The sequence below is a fragment of the Tinamus guttatus genome, unplaced genomic scaffold (assembly GCF_059628265.1).
Source record: "Tinamus guttatus ecotype Peru unplaced genomic scaffold, ASM5962826v1 Tinamus_guttatus_pri_ptg000260l, whole genome shotgun sequence".
In the NCBI taxonomy this organism is placed as follows: domain Eukaryota; kingdom Metazoa; phylum Chordata; class Aves; order Tinamiformes; family Tinamidae; genus Tinamus; species Tinamus guttatus.
In genome coordinates, this window is record NW_028288794.1 from 5,002,132 (window position 1) to 5,029,347 (window position 27,216).

A 27,216-nucleotide genomic window follows, 5' to 3' on the forward strand; every position below is an offset into this window, starting at 1 on the left:
TTAGTCTGCATTTTTGTCTTTTTCCTCCCTAACAAACACAAACATCAAAATAAGGTAGTTTCAAAGAAAAGCACCACAGCATATCGTAAACTCATTAGCTCCAGACGTCTAGCCATCTCAATGGTTTTATTATACCGCGGTTCTTCCTGTTTTAAAAGAATTATAGGTATCTTCTCGACAATGGATGGGAAGCAATGCAACACCTTTTCCTGGCACTATATGCCTTTGCCGCCCCGCTTTGAGAGAGGTTAAAAAAAAAAAAGAAAAAGAAAAAAAAAAGACATTAAACACCAAGTCTCTCAGCTCTCCCCTTAATCTTGAATTAACCGAACTGCTCGTAAATATTTACGGGTCCTTCATTTTAATGGTTGCTCTTTAAACAAAGCATTTTTTACAATGAACTTCATCTCAATTATCTTGATAAAGTCATGTGTGTTTATAAACGCTGTAGGCATGAGACATGTCGAGGAAGGAACCCTCTCCAGCAAAGGAGCTGGCTCCTGCCACATCTTCCTAACGTTCGCATTAAAGAGCACAGAAAAGGCCCCCAAAACACGCAAGGTCTGAGCAAGCAGGTACCATTTTCCTTCCACAAATATTCCCTAAATTATCACAAGAGATCCTATCTGCATGCTCGCTAGTTTTGGAAAGACGGCAGGAGCTCACGTCGCTCATTTCGGGGCGCCTAGAGCGGCAGCGCAGATCCCCGCGCACGGCCCTGGCGGTCCCTCCGAGAGCGAATGTTTGGTATCAGAGAGGAGGAAAACAAATAATAAAACACGATATTTTTCCCCAAACGCTCGCTGATGGTGGAGGGCCAACGCGGGGAGGCCGCGTGGGGTTTGCGCGGCCCCGTGGCGCGGCGGGCGCGCAAGGCGCTCCGCACACAGCAGCGCATTGCCATCGAGCACGGCGGCCTTTTTTGATTCTTATGGAATAACGGAGAGGAGCCGCAGCGCTCAGCCGGCCGGGGCACCGGGAATACGCAGGGCCTCTGGAAGCGGCTTTCTGGGAGCGGCAGCCGCCTCGCCCCAGCGCTAAACAGGGAGCGTCTGGGAGCCTGCCCCTGCGGCGGCTTTTACTGCAAAGGAGGGAAATTCAGACCTAGGAAGCAGGTTTTGGATAACGTTTCCTTTTAATAAGTCATGGACAACACAACAACCCCGTTGCTTTAAGCGACTGTAATTTAATATATATTTTATTATCATAATTATAATTATTCTCCTTACCTTTATTTTGGCAAAGTATCTATCTAGACTACGTCACTTTTAAGAAACATGTCAAACATTTAACATCAGAGAGAGTTCCCAAAGCTAACGTGCACTCACAATATCATCAACCAGACGGTCTGGAAAGGAGGAGTGGGGGGAATTAAGCGATTCTGGAAAACACGTTGGCGAACAAGACAAAATTTTCCCAAATACCTGACATAGACCACGTTTCACTTCTATCTAAAAAAGACCAGATTGATTTAAAGTTCCTCGGGTGGGGTGGGGGCGCAGGAGGAGGAGGAGGAGAAATGCATCGGGTCTAAGGGGGGTCAGGGGGAAAATAAAACCGAACTAAAAAAAAAAATCCCAAAGCAATATTCCCCAACTACATTTCTAGCCCAGCGTTAGTCTCCTTTACTGCCTTTCTCCTTGTTCATCTTTTTCATTTTCATTCTTCTGTTCTGAAACCAGATTTTGACCTGTCTCTCTGTGAGATTTAAAATCCTAGCTACTTCGTAGCGGCGGTCTCGGGTGAGGTACATGTTAAAGAGGAATTCCTTTTCCAGTTCCAGAGTTTGATACTTTGTATAAGGACAACGCTTTTTCCTCGTTGAACGAGCGTGGATCCAGTTTGCTGCAGGGTTATCTGGAAGAAGTGAAGTATATAGGGAAGGGGGGGGGGGAGAGAAAGGTCGTTAAATTAATTTAACGAAGGATGGACTGTTTTCACAACTTTGGAGGAATTATCATAAAAGCCTTAATGCCCCAGTCTGTTTACTGTACAAATGATGTCTTGATGGTAGGTGGTTATGTGGAGTCTTTTATGGGTGCTTGTTGCTGCTTGCGCTGGGGTAGGCGTCTAGACGTTTTTATAGGTTAGTAAAACTATCAGTTTTGCACATTCGAGCCTTACAGGTTTCGGCAATAAATCAAAGAGGCAATTTCTTTCTTTTTTTTCTTTCTTTTCTTTTCTTTCTCTCCTTCTCTCTGTCTCTCTCTCCCCCCTCTGCCTCTCTCCTTTTTTTTTTTTTTTCCCCACTTACTTGGGTCAAGTTGCTGCTGCTTCTCCTCCTTCAGATCGCTGCTCGGGCTGGGGTTGTGGCTGCAGGCGGCAGGGTCCTTGGAGCTGCCGGCAGCCGTCTTCTCCCGGGGCTCCTGCAGGAAGGAGCTGCACGTGTACTCGGGCACAGCGATCCCCTGGGACTCCCGGGACGAGGAGCACTCAGTCCTTTTGGAGGAGGAGGAGGAGGAGGAGGAAGACGAGGAGGCGGCTGCTCCCGTCTCAGGCTTTATCCCGTAGTGGCGCCCGTTGGAGGAGCCGGAGCTGGACGCGGAGCTGCCGCCGCCGCCGCCGCCGCCGCTGCCGCCGCCGCCCGGGAATCCCGGGAAGGGCTCTATCCAGGAGCGCACATAGCGGCCGGTGTCGCCGGCCCCTAAGTGGGGCTGGTGCATGTAGGGGTGGTAGATCCCGGTCATTGCCGCAGACGGCTGAGGGTGAACCGTGGACCAGGAGGTGGAGAAAACGGTAGATTTTGGCGCAAAGCTACAAGAGGAAAAATCTGAACTCTCTGCAACACCTGATGGCCTGGAGGTCGCACTGTGACCTCCCTGGACGAATCTACTCCCGTAAACTTCTTCGCTTTCATGGCCTATGAGAGAATCGACATAATAGTTACTTATGGTGCCACTAGACGACATTTTAGGCTCCCCTCTTAGTCATATAAAAGGTTACACTGTTAACTGTATATGATACCCTCCCTGAGAACAATCGTAGTATTTTGCAGACTGCAACCCTCAACCATTGGTCGCGGGGCCCACGTGATCATATTTACCAATACTGCGAGTAAATCAATCCGCTAAACTGGGGCTGCTGTGATTAAAAAAAAAAAAAAAATCATCATCATCAACAACAGCAGCCGCGCAGCGCGGCCCGACGGCTGCGCGCCCGCGCCGCGCCCGCCGAGCTGCCCCGCGCGGCTCCGCGCTACCCCGCGCTGCCCTGGGCGCGGCGGGCGGGTCCGCGCTGCCCGCCGCGGCCGCGGACTATTTCTTCACCTCCTTGGAGTGATTTCTGCCATTCATTTCTTAATCAATGCGAGGCAGGGTGTTTAAATAAATCCCGCAGCCTTGGCTTGCTAATCACACTCCAAGCTGCTGAGGAAACCCGCTGGGAAGGGGGGATTCTTGCCTGTAAAAACAAACCATCGCAAGCTGGGACTGTAACGACTTCTCATAAAACAGGAAAATGTTACTGTAAAAGCACATTGCGGTACTTCCATATTTCAGAGCTTATGCGGGTGTTATAACCCGTCGTCCCCTCTCCCTCCCACCCCTCCCCCCCACCCCAGAAAGTTTCCATGGAAAGAAAACACTCTTAAAAAAAAAAAAAAAAAAAAAAAAGGAGATGTCCATTGTGTTGTTTTAAAACAGGTGGAAGACCTCTGTAATGATTTTATGCCTTTCAATAAAAATTTTATGAGGTGCATTTGATTATAGATTAATGTGTCCCTAATAAAATGGACGGATGGAAACAGCGGAGCCTGTGTCTCCTCGCCCAGCTCGGCAGCTGTTCGGCCCTGGCCTCGCTCCGCCAAACCGGGGCCGCCGCCGTCCGGCCTTGCTCGCTCCGCGCCCGCGGAGCCCGGGGCTCTGCGCGCGGCCAGGCCGCGGGCCATTCAATGGAACGGGGTTGCTGGGGGGAGCCGCGGCTCCTGGCCACGTTCAATGTCTGCATAGAGGGAGAGACCTGCGCTTCAGTTTAGGTTTCACCTCCCAGCCCCTTTTTACTTTTTGTTATTTTCCCTCTTTTTTTTTCCTCCCTTTTCCTCTTGCTCCAGAGACGGTCGTTTTTCTTGGCGTAGACGCCTGACCGGCGTGCTGTGAAACCCTGTGGCACCTCCGTCTCCCTAAGCGCAGCGGAGCGAGGGAAGGTGCCTGTGCGGGATGGGAGGAAGCGCAGAGTTAGCGCGGAGTCCGCCGGAGCCCGCGGAGCGAGGACACAACAACAGCGCTGCGAAAACACTTCCTACTCGCGGGTCGGTATGAGGAAGGAGCTCAAATTCCTGTTTATTTCATGATTTATTACTCTCTTATTTTTTTTTCTTCTCTTTTTCCTCCCTTCCCTTCCCTTCTATTTATTTGTTTATTTTATTTTTATCTTTATTTTTCTTTCTTCGTCCCATCTTGCATTAGCATTTTCATATGCGTTTTCATACCGCACTTTCTTTTTTTTTTCTCCATAGATCCAGGGTTTGGTGCATGCTGAGGGATCGCTTCTCGCTGCACACATATATAAATTGATAAAGCGGGCAGATTAAAGTGAAAATCCTTTTGTATACTTTAAACGCTTGGTATGTAGCCAGCTAATTAGTTTCCACTGCTGAACCTTCTTTGGCGATGTGTGGCGAGTATCTTAAAAGGAAAATAAAAAGATGGTTCAAATGTATGTATTATTTAAAGAGTCAAAAAAAAAAACACGGATACACAGATCTGTTCTTTTTTATTGTTTTGTTTTGTTTGTTTGCCCCTTTTTTAACCATAGAAAGCCACGATACCTATGTGCTCGCTGCTCCCGCAGTTTCAAAATGGTGATGCTTTGGTTTGAGGAAAATATAGCTCTTCCCTATGAGCAAACGTGCACACGAGAAAAGAAAAAAAAAAGTGCCCAAAGGAAATATCCTCTACAATGGAGCAAAATGAAACGCCACCAGCTGCAACATGAGCCGCATCAATGTCACCAAGTCAGAAAACATTGGCACTATTTTGCGTCTAATTCCTGAGTTTAGAAACAGCTTGGGGAAGCACTGGGCGTTGATTGCGAGCAAGCTGGTTTCCAAGCGCACACAGTAGCCACACTGCTTTTTTTTTTTTTTTTTTTTTTTTCCAGTACGACTTGAAGGTGAAAGTATGCCCAAGTATTTGCACTTCAATTTGGAGTCATGTTCATTTGCAAGCCCTTTGCAGTTCTGCGTGGTATTTCTGCTCGCACACGCAGGGGCTCTCTCACACACCCACACCCTCCCCAGCTCCCCTGTTATTAATATTTTCCAGCTTTACACAGAAAGGGTTAAGAGTCGTGGATTTCGTTCTCTGGATGTGTGCTGCTAACACGAAACTGCGTGAAATAAAACAAACCCCGAGCAAAGGAAGATGGTGCAGGGTCACACACGGAGGTTTGCAGAGGCTGGGGCACCCTTACACACCCGCCTCACAGCTTTTCTGCTCCGAAAGCCCAATCTTGCCAGATGTTTGAGGGAATATTTCCCCATTCACCAGCTTCTGAGAGCCGTTGGGCTGGCCAAGAGCTGAACTCCTTAGCATTTGTTTATACCCAGCTTTGCTTTTGACATGGGGATTTTTTTAAAAGCGAGGAAAGACACGAAATCCAAGTCTACACATTGTAAGCACACAGCGACTGTTATTTTTTAAATCAACATGCTAACGTCAAATAAAATGACACACATATTGCTGACAGCTTGTACTAGAAAGATTTTTATCACTTACCATTTATGAGTTGATTGGATGAGGATGTCCAGTTTAGGTCATAATATTTTACTACGCCTTTCCCCCCCCCCCCCATTTTTTTCCCTTCTTTCTTTTCCCTTCTCCTTTTCTTTTTTTCTTTTTTTAATATGTTTGTCATACTGTGAACATTACACAACATTTTATCAATTAACCATTTGTTTACAGGCCCAAATATATGTCAATTAGGTTTACATCATTTCCCGCCCCAGTCTCCACCCCACCCCTAAAAAATAGGGGGGAGGTTGTGGAAAACTTAAAAAAAAATAAAATAAAATAAAGGAAAGAAAGAAAACCAGACAGGCACACACAAAGACCAGGAGAAAAAAAAAAAAAAAAGGGAAAAAAGATACACGAGTCCAAAGAGCTGCTGATAAAGAAAGAACAGGAAGCCGGCCTGCGTGTGTACTTTAAACGTTTGTAGAAAACCAAAGGAACCGCAGTATTTTACAGAGTTTATTGCATTATACATGCGAATAGAACATGCACAGAAGGACATACTGCTGTTGAACGACTACTATTCCACATATGCACCACAAAAAATGTCTACAATGGAGAGGAATGAAATATTCCATCTTACGAAGGACAATCTCTAAGTTCATCTGAGAGGATAGTTACATTATAATGTGCTTCTCTTTCCCCCCCTCCCCAAAGTTTCCCCCCCTTTTTCTTTTTCTTAAGGTATTGAACGTACTCAAAATGTTATGGCCCGTGTAATAGCCCCACATAAATACCATTTTGTTAGTAAAAACATGTAAAAGTCACATTGCTTGGATGTTCGACAGTTCCAATAAGTTAAGACCAAATGATAATATTCAATAATAGTTACCCTGCATTACGATGAGAACAAAAATAAATTACACGTGCTAGGTTTTATATATACTCATCATAGTAATACATATTCACTTGCAGCGCTAAAAGAAGGACGAAGAGTCACATTCTATCAGAAAAAAAAAATAAAATGGAAAGTGAAGGGTTTTTGCCAGAGTCTCTGCGGCAGCGGCGGGCAGTGCTGCGGCCCCTGCTCGCTGCCTGCCCGGGGCACCTTAGGAGAAGGTCAGATTAGCGGTCAGTTCTCGGATTCGGTTCTCCCTGCTCATCTTCTTGAGCTTCATTCTGCGGTTTTGAAACCAAATCTTGACCTGCCTGTCAGTGAGGTTTACGCTCTTACTGATCTCTAGGCGGCGCTCTCGAGTGAGATACATATTGAATAAGAACTCTTTCTCTAATTCCAGTGTTTGGTGCTTAGTGTAAGGACACCTCTTCTTTCTGCCACTCTTTGCAGTTAGCCAATTGCTTGTTGGAGTATCAGACTTGATTTCCTCTATCAAAATCAAAGAAGAAGAACAACAACAAAAAAATCAAAAATACCTCAGACTGTTAGAGTGTACCCTTGGCCATGAACCCTCCTCATCTGTTTTGGCTGGCAGATATGGGGAATGTGGGTATTAAACATCGCTAGCATGAGTTAGGATACAGATATTTACTACTGCCAGGCTCACGCTCACCGGGTCCCCTAACACAACACCCCATCTGGCAGCTTTTATCCCTCTCTTTCTCTCCTGGTTCCTCTAGAAATGGTACCTAAAGTTTGCAATTGGCGCTTGGCGTTTGCACAATATTTAACCTGCCATCCATCCACTGGTAGCATTTTAACGGGTCTCGCCCTGCCATGGCTGACTCGGGCTCCTACGGCACTGGCTACGGAAATCTCTCAATTACAAAATACCACCGCAATATATTTTGTATTACTTTCCCCTAAAACATCAGCTGAATTGCACAAACATCCGTAGAAAGAGACATACACATTATCCCAGCCAAAAGGATGCGTCTGAAAATAACACCCTCCACCTCGGACTTTTTTTTTCCCCATTTTCCTTTAAAATATATAGATATATATATCATAAAGAAACCTGTTCCATAGCATCCTAGACATGGATTATGAAATATAATTCACATGAAGAGAACCCCCATGCACACAGAGGATAAAAATGGACCTAGAGGTTGCAAAGTACATTTTTATACGTAAAAAAATCCCGTTTTGGGCTCCTTCAACACACGCCGTTCGAAATAAAGGCTTTACTGCACTTTTAAAGGGAAAATAAAATTTGATAGCCAGCACCTTTATCTTTTAACCACATTTCAAAATAACGCTGCACTTTTTGAGACAAAAAGAAAGATTATCTAAAGCACCACATTCAAATATTGCACGCTTTGATCAAGCAGACAGCGGGCTGCTGTTTTCATTGTACAATTCTTTAAAACTTTACCCATCTTGGTAGCACCTATTTCTCACCTATTTTAATAGGATCATAATTAACTTTAAATGCAATCAGACCGCAGTTAGGCTCAGCGAAAATATTTCAGCGAAATATTACAAGAACAAAGTTGAGCTGGCCGTATTTTACAACCTCCAGACTTGCTTTTTTAGAGGTATTTGGCTGCTTTCGAGTGCTGCAGTGCCTCAAGGAGCACACACGCGTATTCTCCGCATCCCAGAGAGTGCCTGCATGCAGAGAGAGGCAAATATATAAAGAAAATCTCTGAAATCTTTTGTGTAGCATTTTTTTTTCTCTGCCAAAATCTTCAGAGAGACAGCACCTGCAGCCCGATACTCTTTATCATTTAATGTGATGGCTGTGATGCTTGTTAGTATATTAGAGCGTGTTTTATGATGCTGGCGTGTTGGAGTTACACCACGTTACGGCTTAAACTCGAGCATACAGACCTTTACTCTCCTTCTCCTGGACTTCTGGGCTGGACACAGAGCCTTCAGGCAGGCAGCTCCTGTCGTCTTGCAACGTGGACTTGGGCTCGGGACTTTCCACTTGAGAGACTTTAGCTGTGCTGTCTTGGTTGTTCGGATTTTCATTCATTTTCTTTTCCATCTGAAGTTGAGAAGATATCTGCGGTTTGGAGCTGCCGCGAGGGTTTAACTGTAACATTACAGTTGAACTCGTTTCAGGGCTATTATTGTACTCTTGGGTTTTCCCAGTGGCGTAGGTCTGGCTCAGTCTAAAATATCCTGGGACAGGAACCTCGGGGTTTTCAATGGGGCATGATTCAGACACCAGCCTCTGGTAGGAAGGGACGTCTGAAGAAATGAGTTTTGTTCTCTTATCGGAATACATGCAGCAATTGCTTTCTTCTTTAATATTTGTAGTGAAGGAACAAGTGGGGACCTGCTGTGTAACAGGTTGCTCTATTCGACAAGATCTGTTCGGGTCTGTCCAAGTGTCTACTTGAGGTATATAAGGATGTACATTCATACCCATATTTTGGTGATTAACTTCTCTTTTAGCCAGAGACGGAAGGAGTCCACAGGTTTGCATCCCATAAGTCCCAATGTCTGTGCTAGGTGGCATATACATGCTGGCGCTGTTGGAGTAGAAACTGTCACTCCTGCACGCACTGATGAGAGAATCTACTAAAAAAGTATTAGCGGCAGGAGAGCTGTTGGGAAAGGACATTTTGGGGCGGAATTTGAGGAAGAGAGATTGTGTCCTTTGTAGGCTGACATCTCTAGGAAAACATTCCCGTGTAATTGCGGATGCCTCCGCGCGACCACATGACAGGCGGGCCAATGGCAGCGGCCGCCGGCGCGCGCCCCGCCGCCCCGCCGTGACGCGCCGCGCGCCGCCCCGCCGCGCCCGCCCGCCGCGGTCAACAGCGCCCCCTGCGCCGCCGCCGCGGCGCCGCAGCCCCCGCGCGCCCCCGCCCGCGCGCCCCTCACCGCGCCTCGCGGCGGCCGCGGGAGCCCGCACCGCCGCAGCCCCGCGCGCTTTATTAATCCGCATTAAGGAGAATCAATAAACGCCTCTTCTGCATTCTGGGGCGAATCGGTAATTTTCCTGCTTCTGAAGTCTTTTTTGTTGTTGTTCCCCGAGAGCTATGCCCGCCGCTACCACGCGCGAGTGGTGTGTGGGGGGGGGTGTTTTATTAACAAATCAATCGCGACTTTGTAAGGGATAAGATTAATAGGGGGGATTTAGCATAATGGCGGGCGCATTATGAATTATTGAAAATTATGCTATTGATTTTTTTCCCCCTCGCTGCTCACCGAGAAGGTCAATTTTTGTTTTAACACGAATCGTCAAATATTAAAAGCCAGGCTTTTGTCATAATTCCGCCTTTATAGTTACCCTAGGTTCCTAAAATTATTCTCGCTTGCTCTCGCACTACTGCTGATGAAACAAACACCAAAATGTCTGTCATTTGCCCTGGTAACTGGGAGCACCGTCCGGATAATTCCTTCTTCTGCATATACTATTGCTTATCAATAAACATACAGAACCTCGTAGTTATGTTGCAACTGCAACATAAGGAACTTATCTGTTTGTTTTTTTCTCTGTTTGCTCTTTCACTTTATTTCCCTGTATATTTTCTTCCCCAAGATGAATGATAAGTGCAGCTGGAATATTAAAGAAGAAAAAAACATACAGAAGGCAACAGTAACTGCCTCGCTGGTAAATTAGATTTTTCCGTTCCAACACTTTCAACGTGGTTTACTGATTTTTCTTCCCACTTTATACTCATGTTTAAACCCGAAGCTGGTACAGTGTAAATAGCGATAGCACAGACTATTTATTACTTTTTTTTTTTAATCTTCTTAATCTGGACTTTTTCTTGTGTGGGATTAATACTGTCAGGGACTGTGATGCATGAAATGTGAACTTGTTGAAATTCTTTCTTTCGAATCCATGCGGCTGTTTATCTGGGGCCTTTCTAACACCAAAACACCCTTTAAGACCCCCAGAAAGAGGCAGCACATGAAAGGATTTCAGAATTTTTTACATGCGTCTTTGAGATGGCTGAAAACCTGCCTGTTCCACGGGCGTGAATCTGAATTTTCTCCTGTTTCCGGGTATTTGAATGTTTTGCGCTTTACCGCACACTTTACATTGCTGGAAACAATAACCCCATTTAAAATTTCGCTGTGGCAATGAGACAGACCTTTTAAAACCTTATCGCAGCTGTTCAAATACAACATCATTGTCAGGTTAAGAGCCAGTGCCTTTTACAGCCGCAGTCTCCAGCTCCTGTGTTGCCGACGAGTTTAAATTTTACCTCGGCAATCCTCGCTGCTTGGAGGCTCCTTTGCCGCTCCGCAGAGCCCCCTGCCCCTCCGCGGCCCCCGGCGCGGCCGCGCAACCACCGCCTCTGCGAATATGTTCGCTGGAGATCACGATCAGAGCCATGGCTAAGATGCGCCCGAGCGTAGGAACCGCCGGCCGCGCAGCTCACGACGCGCCCGCATTCAGGACTCGAGTCCCCCCCTCGCTTTCTAGCAATTTCCTCTTCTTAAACAACAGCGCGGACGACCCACAGAGTTTAAAGCAGCAAAATACTATTTTCCTTGACGCATCTTAAGGCTTGGCTGTTAGATCTAATCAGGAATTTTATGCCCATCAAATGGGTCTTTATTTACACTTTAAGGAAAGAGAGTCCCAGAAATATGCCAGCTCCAGGCTTATGCCAGGAGTTTTCTGTGGGCTCAGCCCTATAGAAAGGTTAAAACATTAAGGTAAAGCTCTACCGCCCTCCACGCAGCCTCTGCGGCGCTGAGCCCTGGGCTCCCCATTATACATGAAGTCTCTTTGATTTCTAGTTGAAAATATGAATTTCTTGCATGTCGCTACACGGAAACTCAAATGATGGCTCTGATGATCATGATTTAAATATCGCGTCCAGGACTGGCGAACAGCTCCACAAGACTCTTCGCTCACGATAAATCACGAGTTGCTTTAAAAATGGGCAGCAATTTTTTATTGGAAATGAACAGTAGGAAAGTTAAAGTTTGATGTAAATAGAAGTTGAATAAACATGCAAGAGTCACTGGGGAGCTGGGGACATAGGCTCTGGGTATTTAATGTCACTGTTGTTTTAAATCATATTAAAATGGTATCAAGTAATTAACATTAATAAATAAATAATATTGTGCAATAAATGAGATATACAATGCACATTAATATAAAGGTTTTGCTCTCAGAGTCCCATATTTTCCTTAATGGGGGTGGGGAAAAAAAAGTCAACCAAGGGGTCTATGCAGATGTAAATTACTGTTTCCCATAAAGCATAGGTGGACATTACAGTTTTCTCCTCTAGAAAATGTCAGGGCTAAAAACTTGAGGTTACAAGACGTGGCTGGAGGGATTAATTTTCATTGCCTTATCTCCCTAAACCTTATTACTCGTGATATGATTTTTTTTCTCGACTGTGCTAACGATTCCCATACTTGCAATTTGCTGTGTTTGTGCCTCATTATAGGAGGGGGATGGGAGGGAGGTACGAGAAAGCCTAGATATTTTGCAGATGCCTTCAGTAACAAGGGTATTGAAAGAAATATCAAAAAATAAAAAATAAAAAAGGAACCGAGGACACTTTAAGTAATATTACTTTCGTTTAGTCGATTTCAGCAATTTATTTAAGCTATATTTTAATGGGAGGACTCTATATTTTATACCGCCCTGCTGTACTGAAAGGAGATTTAAGAATATTTTTTATTTAAGGGAAAAAAAATTGGCTGCAATATTGTGACCTTTCTTCCTTTAATAATGAAACTGTCACGTTGCCCAGATTTCTATGTGCCATATTTTCATAGAGAGAGTCTACGTCTGGGTCGAGGGCTCAAATACCCGGGCGTTTTTTTTTTTTTTTTTTTTTTTTGGTGGTGAGGAGGCAGGGGAAAAATGGGAACATATTGATGGCATTATCATATTTAATATATAGAATATTATAAAATACACAAAAGGACTCGCTCACCAAGGTGTCTTCGAGCGTGGGGATCGCACGGTAGCATTGCCCGTGCTCCCAGGTTCCCTCAATGCCGTACCTCGTCCCCCACGGCATTTCTGTATTTCAGAGCACCCAGGAGTGCGTATCTGCTGGGGGAAGATTTTAGGGATTTTAGCATGTAGACCGGCGGGGGAATCTGTACACAGACTCTGCTTTTGTGTTGTATATTTATCTTTCGGTAGATTCCTGCCAACTCTGTAATATAATCTGAAAATAAGCAAATACCCTATTCGTTCCCCAAGAAGAACTAGCCCAAAGACATAGCTCACATCCTTTTTTGTTTTCTTTCTTTTTCTTTTAACGCAGAAAGCCAGGAGAGGGGGGGAACAGCCGAGATTATGGACTCCTGGAGAATCATCAGATTATCTTGAGGATTCAAAAAGAGAACAAAGCAGTGTTTCCATCTTTCTTTTTTTTTCTTTCTTTCTTTCATTCTTTTTTTTTTTTATTTTTAATTAACGCCACGAACTGTGTCTAATCTCCCGTCCACGATCTCTAAGATCGGCCTCACTGTAATCGCGAGCGGTTGCAGCACCACAACGCGGCAGCTCTGTGGATTTGGGGGGGGTTCTCTAACGCCAAGAAAAATAAACAATCAAAAATTCTATGTTAAATATTTTCCTCTGGAAATAGGTGATCCCATGGAGAGACTGGCAGCTCTTCCTTCGGGCTCGGGATGTGGGTAAATGCGCTACCTTCAGCGTCAATGCCTCCAATCATTTTAGATTGTACAAAGCCGTTTTATTGCAGACGGAAAGACTATTTCTAGGAAACTCTTAACAATGAACTTCTAAAAAAAAACCTTCGGCAGAAAAAGTGCCAACAAACGTTTTCACGACAGACGGGGCTTTAAAAACGCGGAATATGGCTGAGACAGCGCGAAATAGATTTTGATGAATCCTCAAAAAGACAGAAAGGAGATAAGCCTTTTCTTTGGTGTGAATGCGACTGAAAGTGCGCATTGGTGAGGGGAAAAAAGAAAAACATAGTAAACAGAAAAGAAAAAAAAAAAAAAAAGGGAGAATGCTCGGTCATTGGAGAACGGCCAGGAAATTCATAAGCTTCACTTTAATTTTGTAATATCTAGTTTCACTTTAATAGATCTCCGTAGCACTTTTAAAGGCGAGGGCTTTCATTCAGCAATTCCTTGGCACGATTATGTTCGGTATTATTTAAAAAAAAAAAAAAACCTTCACTCTCTCTTTCAAAAAATAGACATTTTCAGAATCTAATGCCTATCTCGTGTTTAAACATAGTGCGTTTTGTTTCTAAAAATTAAACTTTCTGTAGCTATTCTGTGCCTATGCTTTTATTTATTAAAATCTTTGAATAAGAATTGAAAGAGTAATTGTGAAAAGGTATTTTATATTACTTTTCTTCTAGCCGTGTTAAGGCTATCCTATGCAGTGTAAGTAGATCTTCGCTCTACAGAACGAATTGTGAATACTCTTTTTCTAAATTAAAAATATAGCTATTTTTAAAGCTCCGGTGCATTATAAAAGATTACGACCAAAAAAAAATCTTTTAAAGTGGCATATTTCTCAAGCACATCACGGCTTTTGGTTATTTGTTTAATAAATCTTTTTGATGCTTTATTTTCTCATTTGGAAAGCCCTGAAATCTTATCGTTACTTATATATTAGATATTTTATTAGTAGTGGAATGATTATTAGGAGGAAAATACACTTGAACATCAGGACTGTTGTCAGCATTACAGCACATGAGCGCGCCCTCCTGTGGCTTTTTGGGGCCAAGCACCAGGGATTTTTTTCCACTTTCCTGCCTTTCTCTTCAGCTCAGTATTTCTTCCAGCCATGAGGTTATTTCGTTCTTTCTAATAGAAATTTAAATTTACTATAATCGGACATTTCTCTGAGATTAATACGCGCGTGTTTCTGTTCCCATGGCCCTGTTTTGTGCTATCTTAAGATTTTAAAGGGAAAATAATCCTCTAAAATAAAATCTTAAAGCACGACAGGGAGCAGAAAATCAAACAACTTGTTCTTACGCTGTGAATTAGGCTCTGAAAAGACACGAGGATTTTGCTATAAGATCAAGTGAAACGCTTTCAGATAGCCCCTGCGACTATACGCACGTCAGAATAATAGAATTTTGGGGAAATGCATATCCTGAGAAAAACATTCTATATTCCCCTCAATTGCAAAGTTTTTCTTCCATTCCCCGCATTTGGTCTCGGAGCAGCACAAATACATATATAGCTTTTTTTTTCCGAAAAAAAGAAAGATATTTTCGGGAAAGAAAGGAGCTTAAATGTCAGGGGCTGAAGGAGTGAGAGGAAAAAGGACCGCGTGCCTCTTGCTGGGGGAAGCGGAGCTGGGCCGACTCCCCGGGTCGCTGCCGACAAGCTCACCTAAAAGCGGCTGCGGGTTTCTGGTCGTTATGGAGCATTTGCTGCTCTGGCTGGCTCTGCGGTGGTGCGTGTGTGTGTGTGAGTGTGAGAGAGGGCGAGAGAGAGAGGGTGGGTGGTGGTTGAAAATAACAGAAGAACCTTAAGGCGCCTAATTATTCAGAAAGGTTAAAGGTGATGACCTTGACATTTTGGAAGTTCAAAGGCATACACTTAAGTTTTTCTTGCTAAGGAGTTTTTAATTTTTTTTCCTATTTAGTCCTGAGTCTCTTCGATTCCATGTCTCGATTTTTTAAATCTTGTCTTTTTTTTTTTTTTTAATTCCCGACTTATCTGCCAACGTTTGCCCTCGCTGGATACAAGCGTAGGGAGAGCCCCTTCGTACTATTCATGAAAAAAAAAGGCAAATTCTTTCCTCACTCCTTCCCTTTATTGCACATTGCGGAAATCTCTTTTTCGCCCACCAGAAGGTGTATAATATAACCCAATTAAGCTGTTTAGACCCTCGGGTTTTATGGTGTTGTCTAGACAGTTCAAGGTTTTGTAAACAGCCGCGGCAGGTCACGCCGCATGAAGCGCGGGGACCTCCGCCGGGCGCGAACGCGGCCGGGGCTGCTCCGCCACCGCCGCCAGCTCGGCCGCCGGTCACATATCCAGCGCCCAGCAACTTGTGCCTTTTTTTTTTCCCTTTTCTTTCTTTCTTTCTTTTTTTTTTTTTTTTTTCCCTCCCTTCCTCTCTCATTCCGCCAGCGCGAATTGTTTATAGCTCCCTCTGGTCTGCATCTCCCTCGTGCTGCCTGATCCTTTCCTATCGAGTAAACAGGCGTTGGCGCTGGGGAGCCGGGGCTCCTAGGGAGTCTGGCCAGCTAAAAAAAAAAAAAAAAAAAAAAAAAACGTTGTTTATAGCACTCGCAGTCCCGTCGCAAGCCCTGAGCTGCAGACAGCCATGTTTGCTCTGCCTCGCACTCAAGGGGTGACTCGGGAGGATACCCGCACCTACAAAAGCAGGGCTGGACATTTCAGCTCGCATTTGGCTAGACCGCATTTCCAACAACGCGGCCGGACGTCCTCTCACTAGCGTTTAGCTGAACTTGGATCTAGCCCCGGAAACGCTAGGATCCTTCAGAGATGGAAATCCATACAGTGCACGGAAGGTATAACCTTAACTTTACTAGAAACCATTTATTCACATGAAAAAGACAGTGGCCCATGCTTTCGGATGACAATAGAAACATATATATATATATTTATATATAGCGAACGTACATTTACCATCTCTTAAATAAACCGCATTCACTTAAAGGGAGGAAAGTGTTACCCTAGGTCAAAAGCAACAACGTAGCCCCCCAAACTCAATGAATTGTAAGCAAAAACTACCAGGCACACTGCAGGTCCATTGCTGGTACTGTAGGAGAGGAAAAAATAAGCACCTTTGGCGAGAAAACTTGAGAACGGACTGTTGGATTTACCCTAGTTTCCCCTTAGCAGGAATCTGCTCCGCCAAGCCCCGAAATCTCCAGTGGCCATTCAGTGTGTGGAGTTGCACGTGAAAATGAAACTGAGTTCCGCAGGGTGGATGTGTCATGTAAACCAAGATACATTTGCATTCAGATGGCAGGTCAGAGAGACTGAGATATTCCTTTCTTTCTTCCTTTCTTTTCATTTTCCCCCCTTTCCTTCTTCCTTTTCTCTCTCTCTCTCTCTTTCTCTTTTGTTTCCCCTTTCCATTTTCAAAACAAGGGATTTCCAGTGAAATATTGGAGTCGATCTCTGTTCAATTTCTTTTCTTTCATCCTTCGATTTTGGAACCAGATTTTGACTTGCCGGTCAGTGAGGTTGAGCATTCTGGACAACTGCAGTCTTTTCTCTTTGTTTATGTACACGTTGAAGAAAAACTCACGTTCCAGTTCTCTTATCTGATATTTGGTATAGGGGCACCTCTTTTTCCTGGATCTCTGTGGAATTGCTGAAATTCAAGCGAGAAGAAACTGATTTATGCTGCTGCTACGAACACACTCAGCTAGGCAGAGATCCGAGACTTTGACAATATCCCCCTATCCGGAAAGCAGCCCCGCTGGCAGCTCAGAAAATCTTCCCGGGGCTTTTGCTCTCTTTGCTCCCTGGGTGACTTAGGAAAAAAAAAATCCCAACTTGTCCTTAAAAGAGAGCACTCCGAGCAACACAGAGAGATATTTAAATGGGCTGGAAATATTCCAAGTTGCTCAAACTCCTCTTTCCCCCACCCCCCGCCCCAAACAAACGAAGACCTTAAGCTCCAAAACGGAGGCAGTTCTGAGCACTACCTGTGAAATCTGCCTGTCTGCCCCCTTCCAGATCAACAATTTAATAACAATTAATATCCTCTTCCAAGAATACCTTAAGCCCACCTAAATTGGTTTCCTATCGTAAACACGCTTTACAACGGCAAAGGAAATCTTATAGGATATATAAAATCCTTCGGATGCTTATAAAATCGCACATAAAATGCGGCTTGACAAAGTGTCGGCCTTGTACTCTTGCCCCCCATTTACTCCCGCTCCCTACCTGCACTGTTGCTCTTCTCCACAACAGCCTCCCCAGGCGGGCACTCGGCGCCGTTGGCCGCTGTCACCTTCTTGTCCTGGCTCGAAGGCGCCTTGTTGCAAGGGCCGTGCTGGGACTTGCCGTCGCCCTTGTCGCCGTCGCCCTCGCCCTCGGAGAGCGGCGGGTGCGGGGGGCCGGGGGCCGCCTCGTAGAACTGGTCGAAGCCTTGCGGCAGGATGCCGTTCCTGCCCACGGCGCTGTACAAGTTGGTGGCGGCCGGGGCCGGTCCGTGGTGGCCGCACACGGGGTCCGTTTTGAACATCATTTCCGTCCTGCGGTTGGCGGGCTGCAGAAAGTCCCTGTGCATCACCTCGTCGGCCGGATAGTAGGGAGCGTAGCTGCCCCGGTACTGCCATTTGCTGCGCTCTAATCCATATTCCCTGAATGCTACTTCGCGCACAGGTTGGACATGAGGTAAATTGGAAGAATAAGGAAAAGTCATTTGACAGGAAGACGACTGCGACAAAAAGGAGGGTTTCGTCGAGAAATCTGAGGGCGAAACGTAATAAGCGCACCCTGGCAGATACATATTGGATGCGCTGTGGCTGCAATCGTCAAACTCAGTCATGTCTTCCCTTTTGCGATTGCAAGCAACCAGGAGGCTTCAATGCATTGAACAAGATCCATCTATTGCACAAGAGGGTTTGGACAGGATCAACTAAGAAAAAATCCCCACCGTGTGCTGACGTGCAATTCATCTTGATTGATTCTAGTGGTAATTATGTCACGTGACGCGATGCAGAAATGTCCTTATATCTATATGAGCCCGTCGGAAAGCCGCCTAGGATCTCGCCAAAGAGCCCTCCCAGCTCGCCGAGATGAGCAGAGCATTTGGACAAATGCAGCAGGTTTTTGTTGTTGTTGTTTCCCGCCACCCCGTCCTCTCGCCGGGGATGAGCAGAGGTAGTGGAGCCGATCACCTGGCAGCGCCGTCCCGCAGCCGCGCGCCGCTCCGCGCCCTCCTGCGCGGCCGCGGCTCCCACGCGCCTCAGGGAAATGGACTCGGGAAAACGAGCCTCGTTAGCAAAGGTAACCTTTGCATTGCGGGGTGTGGGCTCCAAGCCGGACAACCTCGGCTCTGTAATGTGATCACTCCCTGCTAGCAGCGCTGATGTTTGCTGGCTGCCGCTTGCACAGGCGATTAGAGGGTGATAGTTCACTCAGGAAAGCCAAGTCCTATTTACATATTCTCCCGTGCGACTGAATCTGCCCGCTCGGCTCCAGCAATCCACAGTTGGCATCAAAATCACTCGCGAAATTCAAAGCCCAAGTCCCGATCACCTCATTTTCCCTTGCTTAAGCACTGTGCTTAAGCACTATGCGCTTGTATAAGGGCGCCACAGACAAACTGAAATGAGAAATATGCAAACAGAACATCTCTCAGTGTCCTTTTTCTTTTATTTCTTTATTTCTTTTTTTAAAAAAGAAATATTTTCGGGCACTTCTGGAAAGAAAAGAACTAGGAGAGGAAAAGAAGTCCACAAGGCACGGTTTCCTTGGGAAGCAGAGCAGCAGACAAAGTGACCTCTGTTCCCGTGCCTCCAACTCCCACCAAAATGTTCGCTTTCATTGGAAGGGAAAAGCAGGGCTGGGAGCAGGCGACACACACAAGCCCCGCAAATCCCACAACCGCCCTGTCCATTTTGGTCAGGTCTCATTTTGGTCAGTTTTCCTTTTCTCCTTGAAATATTATTTTACACAGATGAGCACAAACCGAGTCACAAAGGCTGCAAAGAAAAGAGAACAAATAATACGCTCCGGCAATAGCTCTATGCTCGAGCAATTCCTCATTCCAGAATCGTTTGCCAGCTCTCTATGGGAATGCTTCCCCCGCTCCACGGTGCTTAATAGCCAGAGGAGCCTCGCCATATGCTGGTCTCCAAATCGACCCGAAACCTGTCCGTGTTCCCCACACCAAGCACGGCCACCCGGTGCTCACCGGGGCGCTCCGGCCTCACATCAGGCCACAGATGCTTTGCCAAAAAGGTCCCCCAGCAAGCAGGGAGCCCGGCAGGTAGGGAGCCGGTGAGAAAGCACCATGGACACCCGGGCAGGAGGGAAGGCCAGGATAATCCTGGGCTTTGTCAGGGGTCGGCAACGGCCGCGGGGCTAAGCGGGGGCTCCCCGCTGCGCGCCCCGGCGCCACGATGCACGACGAGGGGCGGCAGCCATCGCCACGGCCACCGCCACCCCCCAGCCACAGCCACCGCCACGGCCACCGCCACGGCCATCGCCGCCACCCCGGCCATCGTCACCGCCACGGCCACCACCACTGCCCCTCGAGCATCCTTGTCGCTCCAACATCCAAGGGCTGCCAAGAGCTGCTGAGAGGAGCCCACTGTGCCCTTCCAAAACACTGAAAGACCAGACAAATGTGCAAAAACAGGCAGAGAATATTAAGCTTAGTCCTGCTTCCTTTCAATCATTTTCCTTTTTTTTTTTTCAATATTTTTTTCCATTCCCTCACTTGCAAATCACCACCAATGCCACAAATGACTCCCAGCAGATAGGCAAGGTATCCCCAGAAACCAAGACACACAAAACCACCATTTCCTCCTTTTATCGGCAACTTTCGAGCCTATTCGAATCCGTCGCAGCACATGAACAACCTCCTAAAAACGATGCCTGCGCAGCTAAAATGGCTCCTGTGTCACTTACCACCCTGTGCTCTCAGCAGAGCAGAGCAGGGTCCGCTCCGTTGTGCCCTCGTGTTTATGCTTGCTAAAGCTCATAGTGAGAGATGGCTCTGGGAAACTCCGGGGCTTTATTTCCCCACTCGTTCAAGCAACTATTTACGCCTTAGCCCGAATCCTTCACCTTCCTTTCGATCCAGCAAACCCCACCATGAATTAAATATTGGCGCAGGAGCCAAGCGGTTTCAACTAATTCAAGTTCAAAGACATGGCGACTATTTGTTAATACGAAAACAGCCCTTTTAGGAAGCAGGCTCTTAAAAAGCAACCTAATTTGAGCAACGTGAGTCAAATATCGCCGCAGAGGACCCGCTGGAACCAAGCAGACTTGGGGGTCCTTCCTGCCAGAGCTTTTTCACCCTGGGGTCTAGCCCAGCTCTGAGCATTACACACACACACACCTTTTTTTTCCAGTTGCTGTCTTAAACAGAATAAATAGCATCGAAACATAAACGCACATCACGTACAGATTCAGGCGAATACTTTACCGTTGGGCGTCTTCAAACATCTGCAGTCGTTGCCTGGAAATAGCAAGTATTCTAGTCCGAGAGACATTTCCAGAAGTCCTCCGTGAAAATTCAGACGACTCGTGTAACATTCGGATTTAAAAATATACCCAATCCGGCTGCAGAAGATGCGGTATTTTTGTGCCACCCAAGATAAGACACTAACTTGACCTTAACTTTGTTATGGCGCCCCTAGTATCTGGAGAACGTGAACAGACACTGTCTGGCAGCTCTCGTAAAAACTGACTGGAGAAGAGATTCTGAGTCATTTCATTTATTGCCACTACAGTTCTGCAAGAAAGCTTTTCCTCCCTGCCAAACTTTAATTATTTATGCTCTTTTAGGAAGCACAAAGGCATCCAGAGCCATTTCAAACAATCAGAGTTGCGTTTCCAGCCTTATCAAACTAGCGGGAATGGAGACCCCCCTTGGAAGGGGCTCATCACGCTCAGACTGCGGGCGGAATGCAAAGATGTTTGTGTCTGACTAAATGAAGGAGGAGATGCTCGCCCGGCTGCTGCGGAGGACAGGGACACGCATGATGCAGCTCCAGGGTGCCCGCACACGCATGCACCCACAGAGCAGGGGGAGGGCGGGGAGAGGGGTGGAAAGACACAGAAATCATCCATCCAAAGGGGGTAGCATCCCCAGGATACAGTCGTCGTGCACATCTTCCATGCCTACACACGCCTGTGTGTGCCGCACATAGATGTGGCTGCGTGCAGGCGTGCGTGTGTGCTGTGTACATGTATGTGCACCTCGCAACATGCCCACAATGACTGTGGCCGCTCACAGCTTCGCTCAACAGCAGAAACCTCAAGTATGCGCGCGCATGAAGCCACGCAGAGCTGCCTCGGCACATGTGTGTGCATAGCAAGTGCCCGCAGAGCCGCATGCCTGCATGTCCGGAAATGTGCAGCCTGTGTGCAGGCACATGCAGGGACACCGAAGGCACATGCATCTGCAGCATCGTGTTTTTCAGATCCTTTTTTCTTTCTTTCTCTTTTTAGTAACCTATTCGCTCCTTTCGGCTAGAGACTTCGCGACCGTCTATCATCGTAAATCAGATGCGTTTAATAAATAAAATGTTGCCTTCCCTATCTCTTTTCATACAAAGTTTCTCTTCGGATTTCGCATCAGGCATGTAATAAGGGAAATAGATGCACTGGGGCGGGTTAGGATGGTGAAGGACGGAATAAAGAATAAAGAGTCCATTTCTCAAGGGCTGTAGTGGGACTTAATAATATTCCAGGGAGGAATAAGAAAGAAGGCTTTATTTGTTGCTTTTATTTGTTCTGCTTCGCTTTTTTTCTGGCTTGCATCATTGTAGTTGCATTTTTTTTTATTAGGGCGATGCTACTGAATGAAGAGCCTTTTATTTTCCGCAGTGCGCCAGCCCTCAGCGCAGGGGCTGAGACTAAGATTTCGCAGGACTCGGAGGTGGTGCCTCGGTCTGCTGTGGCTAGGTGTGCACCTCGCTGCTCTGGGAGCTCCTTTCTGCGCCTCTTCTTTTCCAAAGAAAGAGAGGCAGCGTGTTTACCTGTGCTGGGCACTGCCACAGCAATGGCCATGCTGTGAGAAATGTGTCATGAAACGAGAAATGTGCGCCCAGGTCGGGGCGGCTTTCGTCCTGGGGCTGGAGCTGTGGGGCTCTCTTGGGTGCCTGCGGGAAGACGGCTGCACTTCTGCCCTCGTAAAAATCTGGCTTCTACCTCCACAATGGTGTGGGATCGCTTTGCCCTTCACAAAACAGACCTTGCTAACCGGCGGCCGGGTAGGAGCTAAGTTCAAATACGCCTCTTCAGGCATGTTGCCTTCAAAAGGGCAATAATTTTGTGTTAGGAGGGAACTATTTCACCGTAATTGTTTGGTCTTATTGAACACGTCCCGAACATCCATATTTGAGTGTCCTCCATACCAGAAAAACACGGGAAAAAAGCAGACTCCGCCAGTGTGAATTACTGTTCCTGTTGGGAGAGTCAAACCAAGGTTTCGCGTGTGGAAACGCCTCTTCATTAGAAACAGATTCACGTGGAAATGGCAGCCAAAAGACATGTTAAATATGGACCTAAAATTCCCTTTATTTGTGAAATGCCGCAGCAAGGCAATATCTCACTTTTCCCTTGGCTCTGCAGCCTGGCTGAGGCTCTGCTGCCGGGGCAGCGGGGGCCGCAGGCACGAGCCTGTTAGCGAGATGTGGGAGAGGGAAAAAAAAAGAAAAAAAAAAAGAAAAATCATTCGGGAAGAACAACCAGGAGCCCTGGGCAGCCCTCCCAGTTGCTTTGCTGGGGTTTGGCATCAGGAGCCTCTAGCTGGCCGAAAAAGAAAAAAAGAAAGAAAGAAAAAAAAAAGACTCCCCCTGTAAAAACCCCTGGGCCAGGGCCACGGGGACGGTCACACAGGGTAGGTCCCTCCTGCGTCCCCGAGGCCACAGGCCGGGCCGAGGGAGCCCTGCCGGGCTCTTCCCCCTCCCCCTCCACGGGGCCGCGCCGATGTCTTGGGGCAGCAGCTGGGCAAGGCCAAAGTCAGCGGCGCTGCGGAGGGCCGGCCGGGCCCCCGACGGCGCGGACAGTGCCGCCCGGTGAGCGCTACCGCGGGCGCGGAGCGGGGCCGCCTGCCGGGACAGCGCCGGCGAGCAAGGCGCTTGGTCCCTGGCCCCGCTCGCCGGCGTGAGGGCGACCCCCGCAGCAGCCCCGCAAGCGGCAACGCGCCCACCGATGAGAGCGGGCGGCCCCGGGGGGCAGAGCCCTCGGGGCGCGGAGCCCTGCGCTGCGTGTGGAACCCCCGCGCAGGTTGAGCGCTGCCATGGCGGCAGCGCCACGCGCAGCCACCGAGATCCACAACTCCGAGCAGAGCTCTTAAAAAAAAAAAAAAAAAAAAAAAAACTTTATTTGTTAACCACTTTCTCCAGTCTGTGCTCAAACAGGTTATTCCAAACCACAAAACAACCAAGCGCCGCATGCTCGTGTTCAAAAGCAGGAGAACACATGAAGGGGCTGGCCAGGATTATTTAAATGGCTGAGATCTTTACTAGGCATTTTTTTATTATTATTATTTTTTCTGCAAAATAATGTTTACATACAGTTAAAAGGAAACGATTTTGGTTTAGCACCACTCATTTTCCGAGGAAAGAGAGGGAATTAAGCAGGCGAAATTCTATATAAGAGGAAAAAGAAAGGTAAATAATAATAATAATATTAATAATGCAGGTTTCATTGCTGGTCTGGTTCGTCGTCTTCATTTTGGCCAAAACTTCAGTATTTGCCAATTTTCACCTTTCGAGATACTGTTTTAAACTGTTAAAAACGCAATTCCCTCGTTTCAATCGCGAATACGCTCTACTCTAGGGGCGAACACTCCGGGCACAAGTTCATGCAGGAACGGGCGGACTCTGCTCTAGTACATGGAAAGCGCCTGCTCACGCATTACTACTCTTTTCTTTTTCATCCGTCGGTTCTGAAACCAAATTTTAACTTGCTGATCGCTTAAATTCAGTCTGTTTGATAGTTCTTTCCGCTTCTGTCGGTTAATAAACTCATTGAGGAGAAACTCGTTTTCCAACTCAGCAATTTGCTGTTTTGTGTAAGGTTTCCGTTTCTTCCTCGATCTCCCCTGGGTGGGACACCAAGGCAAACCTACAACAAACACGTCGATAATTTAGTATACGAGATTTGTGCATTAAGAAAATATGGAAAAATAATTAAATAATTAAAAATATAAAGATAAAAATGGAAGACAAAGGGGCACAGCTATTTCGGTAAATCTGGTAAAGCACATCTGACAGCACAATTCTACCTAGCTACTAGACGCATTAAGCTCTTGTCATTTCGAATAGATAACGGGAAGGTTTAGAAAACAATTACAGACATCTTTTAGAAAGCAAGTAGGTCACTTCTAGGCAGAGCGAGAGAATTAAGGCATACCATCCTGCACGGAAGGTCTGAGGCATGACTGGACTGCTGCGGGCTGAACTGTCAGGTTCAAGTTGACCGAATTCTTGATGTCCTCCTTTAAGCTGGAAGCACAGGAATTCACTTCAAAAACAGCAGCAGAGCCGTGCAGACCTCTCTGCAGGCTCGAGTGGTCATACTTGACGGGCTTTAGGTTGGCTGCATGGGGAGCAGTCGGGTCGTTCGCGAAAGATTGCCTCTGCCGGCACCTCTCCTCTTGTTTGGAGCTCGCATCGTGCGCGTAATATTTATTGTTTTCTTCGAGGCACTCCTTGTTCCCGTTGGAGCTGATGCTGATTGGGACGGAGCCGGGGAGGAAGGGCTGCGAGGAGCCGCCGAACGCGTGGCCCGCGGGCTGCGCCGCGCACGAGCTCGCGCAAGTCCAGGGCAGCGAGCTGCGCGGGTAGGAAATGGGGGGCAGAGCCGCCAACTGGCTGCCATTCGCCCGCAAATTGGGGAAGTAAAAGGAATCTGGAGACTGCAAATTCAAGAGAGAACCAACGTAGCCAGATCTGTAGAGACTGCGATCACACATTTCCAACAAAGGACTTCAGCTGTTCCTACAGCAGTATTTAGTTACAACAGGGAATAAGCGGAAAGCCTGAAACGATTGGACGAAACTTTGCAGACAGGTTCTTCAAAGCCGGTAATTTCAGCACCGCCTCCAGCCACCGAGCCGCAGAGTCCCCCCCTTTCTTTCCTTCCCCCCTTTCCTCCCCCCACCTTTTTTTTTTTCTTAAAGTCTAAAGATAACACTTGAAATATGAAAATACCCAACTTGCAAGGGGGAGGGGAAAACATGGTCTCCACTTCTATAAAAGTCGCCACGGCTGGCTGGCAAAGCTGTATGGAGAGAGAGAAGATGAGGGGAAAAACAAACATTAGGGAAATTTTAGAGGCGACGTTGCGGCTTCACCGCAGCCTGTCCCTGGCCCGACCCAGTCCCTGGCCCGGCGGCTGGGGGCAGTTTTGGGCAGCGAAGCCTCTGCCCGCTCCGACCCGGAGCACAGCGGGCTGCGGAGAGCTCAGCGGGCTCGTCCTGCTGTTCCCAGGCAAAAGCGACCCCTTAGTTCACATATCTGCGTTTCTGCCCCTGTACTGGTCCACACATGTTGTACGTGTGTGTACAGAGCCACTATTTTTTCAGTGTCGTAGGTGCTTTAGTTTGTATTGCAGCGGTGTATCTGCATATGCTTGCAATTAAAATCTTAATTGATCGGATATTAGTGGCCACCCCGCTCCGCCGCACTAATCACTGGGAATCTCTGCGGTTTCCCGAGCGCGACTTCTCTGCCCTTTTTACCTTTCCTCCTCGTTCCAAAACGCGGATAAGATTTTCAACGTAGTGTTTGCATTTTTCTTCTTTTTAAAAACAACAGCAGTTGAGCGTTGTTTGAAAAGTCAAAGCAGATTAAACAAAAATCTCTGAAGAGAGAAAGCGCCCCGGTCTGCTCTGCAGCAGAGCGAGTCTAAGTGTGGTGATGGGCAGGGGAAGGTCTGTTTCACTTAGCTCCTTCCCTGTTAGCTCCTAAATGTCGCAGGAGGAATTTGTATCACTTGTGCTTTAGCTTTCCTGGAAGAGAGTGTGCATGGGATTGTTATTTTTTCTTGTTGTTATTGTTGTTATTATTATTATTATTATTATCAGCTAGTTATTTTTTGAGGGTTCAGCCAGGAGCCTGGGCATCTCTCCCAGGCATGCCCTGGGCATTTTCCTTGTAGTTCTGGAGGATGGAAGAAGCCACCTCTGTGAGCATCCTCACAGAGAGAGCTCGTGTCCTTCCCCAAGCCATGTGGGGACATTACTTCATTTAGGGACAAGTCTAGGTCACCTGAACCCAAAGACACAAGCATAAGGAATCTATAATTATAGATAAAGGTATGAAACTGTTAAAAAAAAATCTTAGATGTTTGAACTCTCCCCGAAAATGACACTTTAGAGAGCAATCAAGGTCAGGGGCAGTAGGCGCGGCTGAGGGACACCGCAGTCCCTATCCCAATAGGATATTTTGGACATTTTTTTGTTGTTGTTGTTGATTTTTTTTTCCGAGCGGGCATTTCTGGCCTCAACCTCTTTTCCAAGAGGGTATCCCCAAGCTCAGCCAGCCCAGGCTCAAGCAGAGTCCAGAATTCTTCACTCTCCTTGCCTCTATTAAAAAATCAAACATGGTTTACAGGTAGGGTTAATTTTCCATGTTATTGTCCTGTTAATCATAGTTTTAATCTGGATTTTGTTTCTAAACCGAGATCAGAGACACTTCTACTCTTGACATTTTCCTAATGAAATTCATCTCTCCATTTAATGGAAATTCAGGGTAAATTCTGCTGTAATTTCATTGCCCTGGAAGAAATCTTTAAATGATTGCTCTCCCCTAGACCACACAGGACCACACAGGCACTGCTGGAGGATATTACTGACCACTGCCTTTAATTTTTATTGTTTGAATTATGTCTACCAATTGAATCTCCCCCTTACTAATTTATTTTTTTTCTTTTTCTTTACCTTTTTTTATCCTTTTCTTTTCTCCGCAAGAGAACAGATAATACCTTACATCCCGCCCTCAATCGCATTTTACAAAAAAAAAAAAA

At 46.7% G+C, this 27,216-nt stretch overlaps 4 protein-coding genes across 4 annotated transcripts; all 4 read right to left on the reverse strand.

The window, feature by feature from the left end:
* Positions 1 to 1,166: 1,166 nt before the first annotated feature.
* Positions 1,167 to 3,099, reverse strand: HOXD9 (homeobox D9). Its single transcript, XM_010212119.2, has 2 exons — positions 2,255 to 3,099; positions 1,167 to 1,857 (listed from the first exon to the last, which is right to left on the reverse strand). Exons 1-2 carry the CDS (start codon positions 2,907 to 2,909, stop codon positions 1,616 to 1,618), a joined length of 897 nt encoding a protein of 298 aa, XP_010210421.2. The 5' UTR covers positions 2,910 to 3,099; the 3' UTR covers positions 1,167 to 1,615.
* A 3,296-nt stretch (positions 3,100 to 6,395) lies between these two features.
* On the reverse strand, positions 6,396 to 9,258 carry HOXD10 (homeobox D10). Its single transcript, XM_010212118.2, has 2 exons — positions 8,461 to 9,258; positions 6,396 to 7,056 (listed from the first exon to the last, which is right to left on the reverse strand). The coding sequence occupies exons 1-2, from the start codon at positions 9,200 to 9,202 to the stop codon at positions 6,779 to 6,781; spliced, it is 1,020 nt and encodes a 339-aa protein (XP_010210420.1). The 5' UTR covers positions 9,203 to 9,258; the 3' UTR covers positions 6,396 to 6,778.
* Positions 9,259 to 16,581: 7,323 nt separating this feature from the next.
* Positions 16,582 to 18,046, reverse strand: HOXD11 (homeobox D11). The gene is made up of 2 exons (XM_010212117.2): positions 17,440 to 18,046; positions 16,582 to 16,861 (listed from the first exon to the last, which is right to left on the reverse strand). Exons 1-2 carry the CDS (start codon positions 18,044 to 18,046, stop codon positions 16,626 to 16,628), a joined length of 843 nt encoding a protein of 280 aa, XP_010210419.2. The 3' UTR covers positions 16,582 to 16,625.
* A 5,971-nt stretch (positions 18,047 to 24,017) lies between these two features.
* On the reverse strand, positions 24,018 to 25,162 carry HOXD12 (homeobox D12). Its single transcript, XM_010212116.2, has 2 exons — positions 24,601 to 25,162; positions 24,018 to 24,312 (listed from the first exon to the last, which is right to left on the reverse strand). The coding sequence occupies exons 1-2, from the start codon at positions 25,160 to 25,162 to the stop codon at positions 24,074 to 24,076; spliced, it is 801 nt and encodes a 266-aa protein (XP_010210418.2). The 3' UTR covers positions 24,018 to 24,073.
* Positions 25,163 to 27,216: the final 2,054 nt, after the last annotated feature.